The sequence below is a fragment of the Poeciliopsis prolifica genome, unplaced genomic scaffold (genome assembly GCF_027474105.1).
Source record: "Poeciliopsis prolifica strain line A6 unplaced genomic scaffold, Auburn_PproV2 SCAFFOLD022, whole genome shotgun sequence".
Lineage (NCBI taxonomy): Eukaryota > Metazoa > Chordata > Actinopteri > Cyprinodontiformes > Poeciliidae > Poeciliopsis > Poeciliopsis prolifica.
The window spans coordinates 3,438,033-3,452,364 of NW_026562397.1; the positions used below are offsets into that span (position 1 = coordinate 3,438,033).

Genomic DNA, 14,332 nt, shown 5'->3' on the forward strand with positions numbered 1-14,332 from the left:
GATCTCCACGACTGCGTCCCTGACGAAGGCTAAACTTTAAAAGGAGAATTATCGTTTATTTACTCAATTTGAATATGAAATCTGGCTTGAATCTCAGATTTCTACTGACTTCTGGCTCTTTGAGCGCCTTTATTGGAGACGGGGTGTGTGAAACACAGACGGAGCATAGAGCAGGGCTAGAATTCTGACTTTTTAAAAGTGAGAATCCTCAGCAAAAAAGTCAGATATATGAGATTAAAGTCTGATTCCAAATGTTGTAGCATAATCTTATGTTTTAGAGAAATTCAATCTTTAATCTGAGTCCTTTTGGTAGAGGGGGGTCGACATTCTGATGTTTATGTTATCTGAAACTGAATTGGATGCACAACAGGATATTTAATCATCTGTAGCGGCATTTCCACTACAAATGTGCTCAAAGCTTTGTCTGTATTCCCTAAGCCAAAAAACCCAACTCCACCTAGCACCTAAACGTTTCATCAAAAATTGAGTGTTTTTGAAATTGATGTTTCCATCCATCCATCCATCCATTTTCTTACACCCTCTTCCCATCGGGGTCAGGAGGTCAGCTGTCAATAGACAACAGGCGGGCTCAACCTGGACTGGTCGCAAGGCTTGTTTCCATTGTACAAAAAATATTTTCGTAATGTAAAATTGTGCTAGGACGCTCTTTTGATTGTTGTGAAGTCAAGGTTCTGATTTATAATATTTAGCATCCAAATGAACAATGGTATTTTCTGAGCTGAACAATTCATTGAACTCAGTTATCTCAACTTTTGGCGTCATACATTGGATGGGCAAATTTCCAAGATTTTACTGGCAGAAAGTGCTGTGGACAAGATGGCCGCAAAAATTTTATCTTAATCAGCTTTCACATGCAAACTGAAACACAGAAAGAAATCATGACCCCTGTAATTCTAAACACTTTTTTATTCACTCAGTGGTTCGAAAGACACTTTTAATACGAGAGTCATTTACATTATTGTGCTCATGATCAATCGAAATAACTGTTGCAACCCCTTCCCTTCACTGTGTGGGAAACTTCGAGTTATTGTAGTCTCTGCTTATGTTCAAAAGGCACTTGGGCGAAAGGCACAACAGCAAAGGTCAGACGCACATCAGCTCCATTTACGCCTTTTTTTTCTTGCCGTTGGTTGAAATATAAAATGAAGTTTACATCGATCAGCCACAACATTCTGACTATTGTTAAAGAGTGTTATATGGGGGTTGTTTTGTTACACCCTGATGATTTAGTTCTTGCAACGTCCTCATGCCTTTTTGGAAGTAAATCAAAGTTTATACTGCTGATGTCTCAGGATCCAAACTTGTCCACGTTTCTCTCCATGAGGAAGACCAGAGGGCATCTAATGTTGTGTCTGAGGAATAAACTTGTCAGTAAAATTTTACTGTCATCAGCAGTTACAACTTATGGAATGATCAATTCCACTTAGAGCCAACAAACACATACATCTATAAAAATGAAGAAAAAATATGCACTTGAGGACAAATATTTACATAGTGTTTATATTTCTGAGGAAATAAGAGGAGATATACGTCGACCAGGTTCAATCTTTAAAAGTTGATCATCTCCAAAGTGTCGCTATTAACCAAACCAAACGATTGTGCTGCTGCCTGCTCGGTATGAAAGATCTTTTTTTCAGGGTTCCTCGAGAACAAATGGCAGAAAGGTCCGGTTTCAGCTCCACTGGAGTCAGTTAGAAACAGATTTGATCAAAGAGTTAAAGAAGGACCAAAAATGATCCTGCATCATGGCATGTTAGCAGTTCAATTGGTCATGAACAACTCTGTCCGGTCCAGCATCTCTTCAGCCATACCTGGAGACATGGCCTCATAGAGACAGAAGGATTGGTCCACAAAATTATACAATATTAAAATGCAAATTCAGAAAATTCCAAGTGTCAACAACATTAGTCAAAAACCCCTATAAAAGAAACACGCTTTTTTCCCCATGCAGATGCAAAATATATTGCAACATACAGTATAGTGAGTGTGCCGTACAAAAAGCAGCAGACAAAAAGCGATTACCCATTTCAAATACACACTGAAATATTCTTAACATACACCGCAATAGACAAGTGTAACATCACCACAAGATAGCATTCCGGCAGCAAATAATATAGTTATAAATAATTTCAGTACCTCTCTTGTGTCCAGTGCCCATTTAAAGTAGCAAGCAACGATCAACCTGACTCAAAACATTAGCAACATCACAATAAATAAGGAAATCCATCTAGCACCTAACAAGGTTAATTGTAACTGCACTTAAATGTCTTTTACTTTCCTTTTTTTTTTGCTTTAGTTATAATAAAATATTGATTCCGAGAGATTTTAATGAAGTGATCAGTACCATTCTCATGTTTGTAAGCTAAATAGGAAGCTAACTTGTAGCATTTAGACAGGAATAAGAAAAAAATGCTTTTTGAAAAGCAAACAAAAGTTGATCATCTTCTTTAAACTGCTTTAAACTGTTTACCAGTTATCTAGTTAACTACATTTCACCAATTAGTGTCATATTAAAAAATAAAAGAGAAGCTAGCTACCTGTAGCTTTAGCGTTTAGAAAGCTGTAAGTACATATATTTTATATATATTAATAGTGTCAAAAATGCAACACTTTTCTTTAAATTGACATAAGATTATTATAAAATCAATAACTGGATTTTTTTTTAAAAGTTATTTTTCTAATCCACAACCAATAATTCTGTAATCTCATCTGGGATTCGCTAGCTTCTGCGTTTTATTCACTGTGATAGGCTACAATGGTCACTCAGGTCAACATAATTTATTTCTATTCATTTGTTTTCTCTTGTTGGTACGTTTCCATTGAAAACTAGGTGGTCCAAGTTGTTTGTATTCTTATCCTATTGCTGACATCCCAACTAGTTTCATCCTTAGTATTAGTACAAAGGAAAGATCTGTGGCATATTCTTTATATTTAGCTTACAGACACGGGACGGTCATCATTCTTTTCATTGTGAAGTAAGGCTAACAAATGCATTTTACAAGCATTACATTATCAAACGACCAATAACATTAAAGTTGGGTTTTGTCATCTCTACATAGCCGCCAGTGGATCACTTTTTAAAAAAGAGTCACTGCTCATTGAAAACAAAACAGACCAAACCTATTTACATCACACTGCTTGTTATTATCTTTCCATTAATGTTATGTATGTCAATTTAAGAATCCCATTCCATAAAGCCAAGCTTCCCCTACTTCTTCTGCATGCATAATAATCATTAGCACACAGTGCTTATTCACAGTTTGATACAGAAGTTAATTTTAAATCTCACTCAGTGTTATTGCTACTTAGTCGACTGTATATTTTTTTTATTATGTAATTACTTTATGCTTCATATGACCTAGTCAGAAAAATTGGTCCCAAGGCCTAAAGCTTGAGTCAAAACTTCAACTTTAACCTTCAGTCGGAAAGCAATCAAGAGAAATGCTGGTCACATTTTTACAAAACACCTAAGAAACCTTCTTGGTATTTCAACGAATAAAACATTGTCCATTACGCCAAAACATGTACAATTTCAAGGATTTGTCAATTTTCACTTAAACACGTGTTAAATTTAGTTAAAATTTCCTACTTTAAAATTTCTGTGTAAAAGCAGCACCCGAAAAAGGCTACGTGTTTTGGGGAGCTTCTTCTTTGGCAGTGAATCTGTTGTCAAGAGCATAAAAACACAACAAAATCTGTAAACTTTCCGTCTTAAATGAAATACGTGGTGCAGTCCTGCAAACCGCTCCCCCCGGTCAGTCGTTGAGAAACTTCTTGGAGTTGTTGTTGTGCGTGCCGTTCTGTCCCGCGTACCTCTTGCTTCGGGGAAAGAAGTCAGTGCGGAGCAAACGGTAGAAGTAAATCACCATCATGATGTTCATCATTATCATGGTGCCGAGGAAGTACCCGCCGTGGTCCAGCCAGGAGTAGTTGTGGACGATGTACCAGGTGAGGTAGAACTGGGTGCCAAGGCGAAAGAGGACGTAGGTGACGAGGTTGATGATCTTGTTGATGTGGTAAATGGGGGAGGATTGAGCGTTGGCCAGCTTCAGCATCAGCCTCAAGTGCAGGGTGACGCTGTTGACCTCCACAAAGAGGGCGATCAAAGCACCGGCAATGTAGAGTTGGGTGTACAGGGTGTACAGGAAACACCAGATCACCTGGAGACAGAACATCACGGTGAGGGTGTTTGTACCAATGGACGGCTAACCTCGGGTTTGGTTTTAGACAATAAATCATTAACAATATCAATCGCAATATCAGCATATGAGACGTTTGATAGGATGCTCAATAGCTTCCCTGAACTGCACAGCATTCTGGAGATGTAGGCAAAGGAAAGACTCTCGCTGCTTAACCTTTCACAGCTTGCTAAGCTAGATTGGTGGTACCAACAGACCAACTGACTCTTTGGTTACCCAGCAACAACGTGTTGAGTAACTTGCGGAGAAGCCTCATAAATGTTTGAGAATAAAGAAAAACAACAGCGCGGAGTGAAAGCTGTGGGTCACAAAGGAAAGGTCATGGCACCAGTTTACTTTGGAAGTATTTCAGATATTTAAAATAAAATAATTAATCATTATTAGGACTGTCAACATAATCGCATGTGATTAATATAATCACATGCGATTGAGACCAAAGCATCATCCTATTTTTGGTACAAGGAGAAAAAAAAAAGAAAAAAGATAAATCACACAAATGGAAGTGATTGCGTTTGTTTTAATTGATCAATTAATTGATTTATTGTTTATTGAAACAGGCCTAGAGAGCGCTAATAATTACCTATGTTGGCTGATGTGAAACCTTTACATTGTAATACACTTTTCAGCCATATCATCCAGCTCTATTTAAGAGCGCCACAATCTGTTTAAAAGTTGACTTTTTTATTTTTTCGGTGTGAGATAATACTATTGCAGTAAAAGTTGAATGTGTCAGATTTAATGGACACATTTTGAGTAAAAATTCTACTAGCATTCATTAATATTTAAAGCAAAAAAAAAAAACATTAAAAAGCACAAAAGTCCAACAATGTTTCTGCATCAATGGAAATCCTGTTTTCTTTAGTTTCTATTAATAACTCATCAGGTCAACTTCAACTGTCCTTCCCCCCCCCCCACATGTCCTGGGAACCTGTCCAGCGCATTGCAGAACTTGATGTTATCTTTCTTTTGTCTTGTGACTCAGATATGCTGTCTGAACCAGAAACGCCATCTTGATCGAGTTAAAAAACGAAAGCACGAGCACAAGCATCTTACCAAGACGTGATGGAGTAGGAACTCCCATGATCCTCTGCCGTGTCCCGTCAGAACGATATCGCCTGCATCATGCACAAAATAACCTGGGGGAAAAAGGTAGTTTTGGATTAATGTGGTGTGAGAATAAAGACATGGACTTGTCATTTCAAAAAGAAATAACTAAACACAAATACACCTTCGAAATGAAAGTGTTGCAGTTACACACCAACACAACAGAACTGACCTTACACACACATTTTAACGGCCGACACCTTTTAAAATGCATTGTTACTCATAGAACATGATGAATTGATTTCTACTGGCTTCAAGAACTTATGGATTTGGTAATACACAAGTGTGTACACACTTGTTTCTTTCTTGCTTTCAAGGAAGTCTGTCTTCTTTGAAAACGAGAGATTGCTTCGTCCAGGAAGAATTTTTTCTTTTAATCAACAATGGCATCTTTTTTTTCTTTTCTTTTTTACAGTTCATTCTTGTGTTCTGTTTGAAATGAAACAGTTTGGTAGAAAATGATCACAGATTTAATTTTTCTGATATCCTGTGTAATGAGACGAGGCCACATGTTTCCAAATCTCTGTTTCTGATTGGCCGATCGTTCCTGGTGACATCTCCTGTCCCAGAAGGCCTGGAAGTGTCAATCGGATGTTGAATTGTATGTGATGTAATATATTTAGAGAGCAAATTTCAATACGTCGCCTACGGATATTTTATGTCCACTGTTTTTCTTGATGAAGTTTTGTTTCAAGAAAAAACGTGTGTGTCTAAACCAGGTATGCTAGCCGTTAGCCTGTCCAATGCTAGCACTAGCCTGGTGCACAGCAGAGTAGCAGGCTATCCACTGGATGACCATGCTGCTCACATGCTAGTGCAATGCTAACACAAATGTGTACTCTCTTTCTCATTCTTGCTAGCATCGGCCTCTCATTAAACAGATTAGCAGTTATCACTTTAGCATAATTATAGCCTCCTGTGAAACAGAAGTAGCCACTGCTTGGTGTGCAGCAGTCTTCATTTTGGACCAAATATCACTCCACTGGACTTATTGCTTCTTTTTTTTTCTTTTCCTTTTCTTTTTTCTTAAAGACAATTAGATAATGTTTTTCTTTTTTGTGTGACTGTTAAACTCCTCTGACAGGAGAGCGAAATGTCTCCAGTCATCATATTCCAGACGTGCAAACCAAAAGTTTCTCTTTTGGTCATTAAACTGTTTAATGACTAACTGTCGCAGGAGTTAATGCGCCTTAACTCCTCGTTTCATTTGTGTTTGGGCTCTGAGGAGCTGTTTGCAGTTGTTACGGGGGGAGCAGCTCTCACCAGACTTGTATTCTCCTAGAGACACGAAAACCAAACCACACAAAACAGACGAGACGGTTGTTTTTGGTGGTCATAGCGTTCGCCTGTCAGGATTACGGGAGGAGCTGCCGACTGCTTCAAACAACAGAAAATGAGATAATTACAGGCTTCTTTTGTAAGTTCAACTCCTCCCACACTCTGCCAGGGGTGCAATAACATTTTAATATTCTCACGTACAGATCAAATAACGTGGCTGTTTTTAAGTCAAAACATTTTTTTTAAAAATTGTGTCACCTTCTCAAATATAGACTTCCCTTTGTGTTTTAACACATCACAACAAACTGACAGCATTGCGTTGTGATTTTATGTACGTAATTATACAATTGGAGGGAAAGTGATGAAAGGTTTTGAACATAAAAATCTGAAAAGTGGCCTGAAAATTTCAACTGCGAATGGAGAACTACAGTCATCAGCTTTCAGTTTTCCAGAAGTTTGGTAATGACAGCACAACAAGACAAACGTCTCGTCAGGCGTTATAATTATGTGCTTGTGGAGGAATATGGAAAAATGAGTCATGGCTTCTGCGGTAAGTGGTTTCGTTATTCAGATGCTACGTTTTTTATATGTTACATTTTCACATTCAAAATGACAATAAAACAACCTAAAACTTTTTTTTCTTTTTGTTCCCTTTTGCCCTGGAGAAAATCCAACTGGGTTTGGTTTTCTCTTCAGATTTCTCAAATTAAAAACATAAAATCAATTGCCAAACATGCACAGATGATAAACAATTGATAGTTTCACATAAAATATGACTTTGTGAAATTTAAAGTTCCAATTAAAAAAAATAAATATTAATCTTCCTTTAAAAAGTTAGCGACAATAATATTTGCGCTGCTTGATGCAAAGCATTGCAAGGCATCAACACACTTTTAATTTGATCTCCAAAGTGAAATTAAATTATTCATAAATCTAACCTGATTAACTTAACAAGTTAGATTTATGGGTGACACTTTATCAGGGGCGCAACGAGGCCGAAAAACAATTATTATGTTTTGTTTTGGGGTTTTTTTGGTTTCTATCTAGATTCAAACACAGATTATATTTATTTTCCATATTTATGTTGCTCTAATCAAAAATCTCACAAATTAATTCCATTGTTTATGTTTGTAATGTGACAGAATGCAAAGAAAAGGAGAGAAAAACTACATGGATGTCGTTTTGGCACATAAAACAGACAGAGGTGCGTTTACTGACCTGTGGAGACGCAGATGAGCAGGTAGGACAGAGGGGTGTGAAAATTGTAGATGTTATTGAGCGTCTCGGGCCAGATCACCACACTGCAGAGAGGGACACACACAGGACAGATTAACTGCTCTGAATATTCACCTGAGTCAGACAGGCAGCGGCTCGTTTATGTACAGAAAGCCCTGACTAAGCAGAGACGTCGGTAAGAAAAAATTCAAAAATTCAAAAACCTTCTTCCCCCAACTAACAGATATCAATGCTTTCAGGGGATGATTTAAAGGTACGGAGCCTCTCTGAGCTGTACACACCAGAAGTTTTTTTACTCAGAAAATGAGAATGACAAAACATATTATGAACATTTTTCACACTTGATGTATGATCATATGCTTGCAAATATCAAACGTGGCTTAAAAAAATTGACTTTGCAATGCAACGCCTTGAAACTGGGCCTCTGTCTCTTTAAGAAACTCCTGCTCATTCACGCCAACCTCACAACATTGCTCCTCTATTAACCCTTTCGCCAGCGTTGCAGTGAGAAGTAGCTCCGATGATGAGCTCGGCGGATGCACAGCCTAACAAATGTTTGCTAATTACTGCTGGCTAGTCTGAAGGAGCTGAGTGGTGTAGTCGTAGGGGAAAGGTTCTCCATCGATCAGAATCTGGGAAGGTTAGATCCTCCAAAGTGGCAAAGCGAGGTCCAACACGGCGTTTTGCACACCTAACTGGTTGCCACGGAGATGAGAGGATTTCTCAGACAGGCTTGAAAGAATCAAAGCAATCAGGTCTGTTTTTAACAAGACCAAAAAAGTCAAGTTTACATGATACCGCCCCTTCAATAGCGGTATCAGCATTTTGTATGTGTGTGTAAACAGGCCACAGTGACAGCTTGGGTCTAAACCGGGCCATGCGTTACTGAGTCATTCCTTCACTTTTCAGATTCGGAAATGAAAGAAGTATTCAAGTTACTGCCAACTCTTAATGTGGGGAGATGAGTCATGTGCGTCTATTCCCCGCCCCTATTTTGATGCTTTCACAAAACCAAATCAGGTTTTTCCAGTTGATTTTCTTTTCTTTTCTTTTTTGTTTTTTTTCTTATTCGGTCTGTAGCTCAGAAGTGAAAACTCCAAACAGCCAGCAGCTCCGCGTGTCCCTCCCCACCTAAGAATGCCATTGTCCCAGTCCAAGCATGCCCTCCTTCATCTTCTTCTTCTCCTGACTGCCACAGACTGTCACTGCTACACACACACACACACACACACACACACACCCCCCCCCCCACACACACACACACATTCTCCCACACGTTGTACATCATGTGAGCCGGGAACAAGACAATGCCACCTCAGTGTGGAGCAGCGGGTGGATGGATGGAGCCGTCACTCACCAGGTCAGAGCCCAGGTCCCGGTCAGCACCGAGTGCACCATGGACACGGACAGGTTCTTCCACTTCCAGGAGCGGAAGGCGTCCTGCCGGACCACCGTGGGGACGGGCAGCCTCTGCAGCAGCCGGTGGGCCACCCTGAACAGCAGAGAGCAGAGCAGCACCACCGGGCCAGGGTGGCTCTTCAGCACAGGCAGCAGGGCCTCCATGGTCTTCTTTACGTCCCTGCTCCTCTAGAATTCCAACAGGAGCTGTTCAGCTGTTGTTTGCTTTGTTTGTTTACTTATTTTCAAAATGAGATGGATTCCCTCCGTCTGTGATGGGGGAGCGTCGTGCACGAGGAAAAAGGATAAAAAGGAGGCGATCCTCCGCTCAAATCAGCGCGGATGTCTGGCTGTTGCCGTCGCGCGTTTTTACGCACAGGTCCAAGTCCGGTTCCGGCGGGGAGGCGGAGGCGTCTCGGATCATTCCAGGGGGTCGGCGGCGCTTTTCTCCACGCCGCGCTTCGTAAACATGACGAGGCAAGCCGCGCTCAGCTCGGCCGTCCGTGCAGAATGACGGAAGAAAAGGCGGAGGGAGGGAAGGAGGCGGAGGGGTTGGGGGCTGGGTGGTGTCGCGGCGGCTCCCTCGGCTCGCAGGAGCAAGGAGGGGCAGACAGACACGCCAAGATTATGTTACCCAAAAAAAACAAGAAAAAAACCCAACACAATTTTGTACTTGTGTCGTAAGAAATTAGACTAAGTTAGACTGAGCAGTTCACGGCATACATTCATAACTCAGCTGTGGCGCTGGCCAATCAGAGGAGACATTAGAATCTTATTGGGTGGGTGGGCCGCTGGGGAAAATTGTAGTGATTTTATAGAAGAGCTGTGGATTTAACACTTTGAAATGACTCTGCAGTGGAACCAGCAGCACATTTTCCAGAGGAAAAAAAAACAAACAAAAAAAAACGAAACCTCATGCTATTTCTTCTTCGTTTTCGGAAGTAGTAACATCCGGTTATATGTCACGTGACTCGTGTGATGCGAAAAGCGTCTCCAATGGCTGAGAAACCAGCCCAAATCTAAAATTTTATCGAAAAACGTGTATTTCATAATGTATTAACACCTTATGACGACTATTTCAATATCAGAAGTCATTCATTTTTAAAAACTGGAAATATTGATTTATTAAATGTTGTAGGGTTTGGCTTAAGAACTGTTAGGTTTAAGATGTTCATCTGCAGCAGCAATGCATGTTTTGCATTTGCATGATTTTGATTTTGTTTTATTTGCCATCCGCATGTTTCGCTCACTTCAATGTGCCCATGTCGTCTGTCTCTGTTGTTGCACATTTTGGCCACTAGAGGGCAGCGCAGTGCTTCAGATTGATGACCGTTTTCTCAAGGCTGTGGCTCAATTAAATGTCATGGCCTCATTTCTAGATCGTCATTCAAAACTGTCAACTTCACCCATCAAATTCAGTGGGCGGGACAAGGGGAACGTTCTGACATCTGATTGGCTGACAAGATGACTTCTTCCCAATTTGCAATGACAGAAATGACTTCATCCACCTAATTCAATTGCTCCAATTTGTTTACCACAAACTTAACAGACACCGCTTATTATTTAAATATTTATTGTGATTTGGCTTTCTTCACACAGGCAGACACATCAGTGTGATGCCTGTACAGTACTTTGGATTAAATTGGATTTTCTAAGGAATGTTGCCAAGTGTCTATTTTAAACACACACAATATTATTAAATTTGTGCAGTGACGTCACAAGATAGTTTGTTTGTGAAAGACAGGAAGATGGCAAAAAATTAGCAAATGATTTTGGTAATTTGGTTTTTCGCTTCTACCTGAAGCCAGTAATGATGACACAACAAAACGTCTTGTCAGGCAAAATCATACCTGTATAGGAATATGGAAAAATTGATCTTTTCTTTTTCCAGTAAGATATTTTAAGTAGGATTTTAAAGATGAAAATATTTCTGTTTCTTTTCTTTGTGCTTTACTTACATTTCCTACCACAGTTTAGTGGCTGCCCCCCTGTGGCAGTGTTGTATATTTTAGTCCTTCATGTTTCTGTTTCCCTATAATTTATACAGGAAGTGCCAGTGAAGACACTGGATAAGAAAGCTAAAGAATACTTTTGCAAAAGAAACTCTAAAACTAAACTAAACCAAAGGAGCAACAATCCTTGAGTGTGAGCTCTGGATGGCCTTTCTACTGTCTGGTGATGCAATGAAGTGCACCTTATTGTTATTAAATAAATCAGTTTATGGGCAGAAACCTTTGAATCTGTCTGTCTGTTAGATGGCAGCCATGCTTCCCTTGAGAATCACATCCGCATCCATTTAGTTACCTATCACACCACCAGAGGGCACCCTCCCCCCACATCAATCTTCATCTGTGACTTACTCGAAAAACCTTTTGATAATATCTTTAATTGATTTCAAAACAACCTATAAGCGCTTGGCTTTCCAGTGGCTTCAACTAATTCACGACATGTGATCATACTCCAGTAGATGGTGTCTGTAACCTCTGCAGATGTTCCACCTACCAGAACCCCAGGCGTGAAAGACGTGTCATGTAACATCCCCAGAACATTCTGCACTAAATGTAACTCAACACTGAAGACTCGGTTTTCTGGCCGCCTCTCCAAAGGACTTTCGCTCTCTTTGTCCTTTCGAACAACAGAAACATGTAATGTGCACTGAAACTCCAAGTCTGGAGCAGAATGTTTCAGGACAGGCGCTGCTGTTCTTGATCTGCTGTAGAACTCGTATGTGTCCGGTTGGTTTGTGACACAATCATATTGATCCTGTGGTTTTGTTTTGCTTCTTTGTGGAGGCTTGGATTTCCCAATAGAAAGAAAAGCTGGACAATAAACTGATACAAGCAATTTATTGGTTTTGTGAATATAAATTATTTCGATTTTTAATTCATTTTGCTTCAAATTACTTCTGATTCTGATTCAGTGGCACCCCCAAGAAGGAGTAATGGGGGCCCACTTGAAATCTGCTGAAAAATATCTATAGATTTCTATTATTATTATTATTTACCTTTTTTCTTTTTAGCTGTCCTCCCCTAAATATTTTAGATATTAAAATTTTCTGAGGGTGCCACCATTCTGATTAGGTCTGAAAATTCTGCTTCATTATCAAATAACTACAGTGGAGTTCCTCCATATGGATAACTTAACTTCTAATGCTATTTAGAACCAGACAGCAATTCCAGTTCTAATTTGAATTGATCAGTGATCACAGAGTTAAGACAAGTCTGATCGCTCTTATTGGTCTGTCGTTGCAAATCTCAAACTTGAACTCATCAGCAAACTGAACAAAATTATGTTCAGTTATCGCTCTGATATGTCCACCACACCCATGCATCCAGTGGGGTTCTCAAACATTTTGGGGGTCAGCTGCTCAAGAGGAAAGAAAGGATATTTACTGAGAATTAATAATATGAGAGTTAAAAATATGTGGGACACTTAAAAAATTTTAAATCTCGGAAATGCTACATTGAGACACAGACCACACACTGCCAAGGAAACAAATTGAAAAAGATTTCACAAGGGCACCTTTTCTTGTCCAGAGAAAAAGGAAGACAAGCCAGAATAAGGAAATAACAAAAATAAAAAATCCAGACAAAATAAAATAAATCAAAATTTAAGCTTGTCACCTGGCAAAAATGAGAACGGTCTCAAGAGGTATGAATATTTTCTCCAAGGCGCTGTGTTTGCACACATTCCCAACTGAAGCGTGAGGAAGCGTTCAGCAGGCTTTCATCACCTTCAAAGTTCACGGTTCTAATTTATCTGCTGCTGAAACCTACTGTGTCAAATGTCAAGAGCGACTTTGTGACGTGTAAAAACAAAACAAACAAACAAACAAAACAAAAAAAAACATCCACCCACAGCTTCCTGTCATTATTTTTAAGAAATCTCCTAAGATTAAAAAGATTAAGCTCCTCAGGCGTGGGCTCATACCTCATAATCGGCATCAGTTTTACTGCGCCGCTCGCCTCATTCCTGCAGGGTGACTGAGCGGCGGACCTGCTGACAGAAGGTTAAATATGTGACTGAGTGGGTCAGAGGAGTGGCACGCCGAGACCTCGAGGCTCCTTCAGGTGCTGCCATACTATATTCCTGGGAAAGAGCAAACCATTGTTTGTGCAACCGGCGACTAATCTGACTTCCATCGGAGGAACTTCTTTTTTGAAAAAAAAAAAAGAGAGAGAGAGAAGGATTGAAGAGAAGGGTTGGTTACGCTCAGATGATTGTTTGTGGCAATGCATGATTATTTCAGATTGATAATGACAGAGGAAGCATCTACTTCACCACACAGAGTGGGCTTTGTCGCCGCACAAAGCATTTATTATCCCATCATGGCAGACAGAAGACACAGTGGTCACAGACCCTCCTTCCTGCGAAGGAAATGGGGAAGATGCTTAATAATTACCAGGTATATGGAAGCAACACTGCAGAACTTAATGCCCCAGTAATGACAAAATGACACCTCAACCTAACTTTTCACGTAACCTGTTTATGTCCGCGTGGGTCAAGAACATATTTCTCAGATGGAGACATTTTACAGACCCAACGGCAGTCCACTGGAGGGTTTAAATAAAGGGTAATTTTAGAAAAATGGCAGCTTAGGTTGACGACATTCTGAAAAAATTTAAATTATACGCTCACTAGAATGAAAATACTAGGTTTCAGAATAATAGATGCCTTTAGCTCAACTCGTCTCGACTGTTGCAAAGCTGGTGTCATTCAGGCATCTGGCACGTCTTTGTCCCTCCTGCTTATGTCCACATGCTCCTGCTAGCGTGTAGCTTGTTTCTAGCTGGCTGCAGCTCAAAAGAAGCAATAAGATTACTTATCATAGTTATGCAGTTGATTCACAGGTTTTCATTACGATGTTACCAGGTGACTCCAAAACAATCCATGCCTTGAACAAAGGCTTAGGACAAATCATGTCATAACTTCCTCCAGATGAATAGAAAGAAAGATTAACTTATTATCTTTGCCCTAAAGAGGAGCGATCTAGATACTTAGAGTCCAGAGAAACTAGACTCATCTAGCAACCCAAAAGACCAGAGGATGCTTCTATTTAATTAGGCTTATTTAGCAACACAGAACAGAAATTAGAA

General features: G+C 39.9%; 1 protein-coding gene across 1 annotated transcript; it reads right to left on the minus strand.

The window, feature by feature from the left end:
* Positions 1-909: 909 nt before the first annotated feature.
* tlcd1 (TLC domain containing 1) lies at positions 910-9,746 on the minus strand. The gene is made up of 4 exons (XM_055045669.1): positions 9,196-9,746; positions 7,821-7,903; positions 5,274-5,356; positions 910-4,181 (listed from the first exon to the last, which is right to left on the minus strand). The coding sequence occupies exons 1-4, from the start codon at positions 9,399-9,401 to the stop codon at positions 3,777-3,779; spliced, it is 777 nt and encodes a 258-aa protein (XP_054901644.1). The 5' UTR covers positions 9,402-9,746; the 3' UTR covers positions 910-3,776.
* Positions 9,747-14,332: the final 4,586 nt, after the last annotated feature.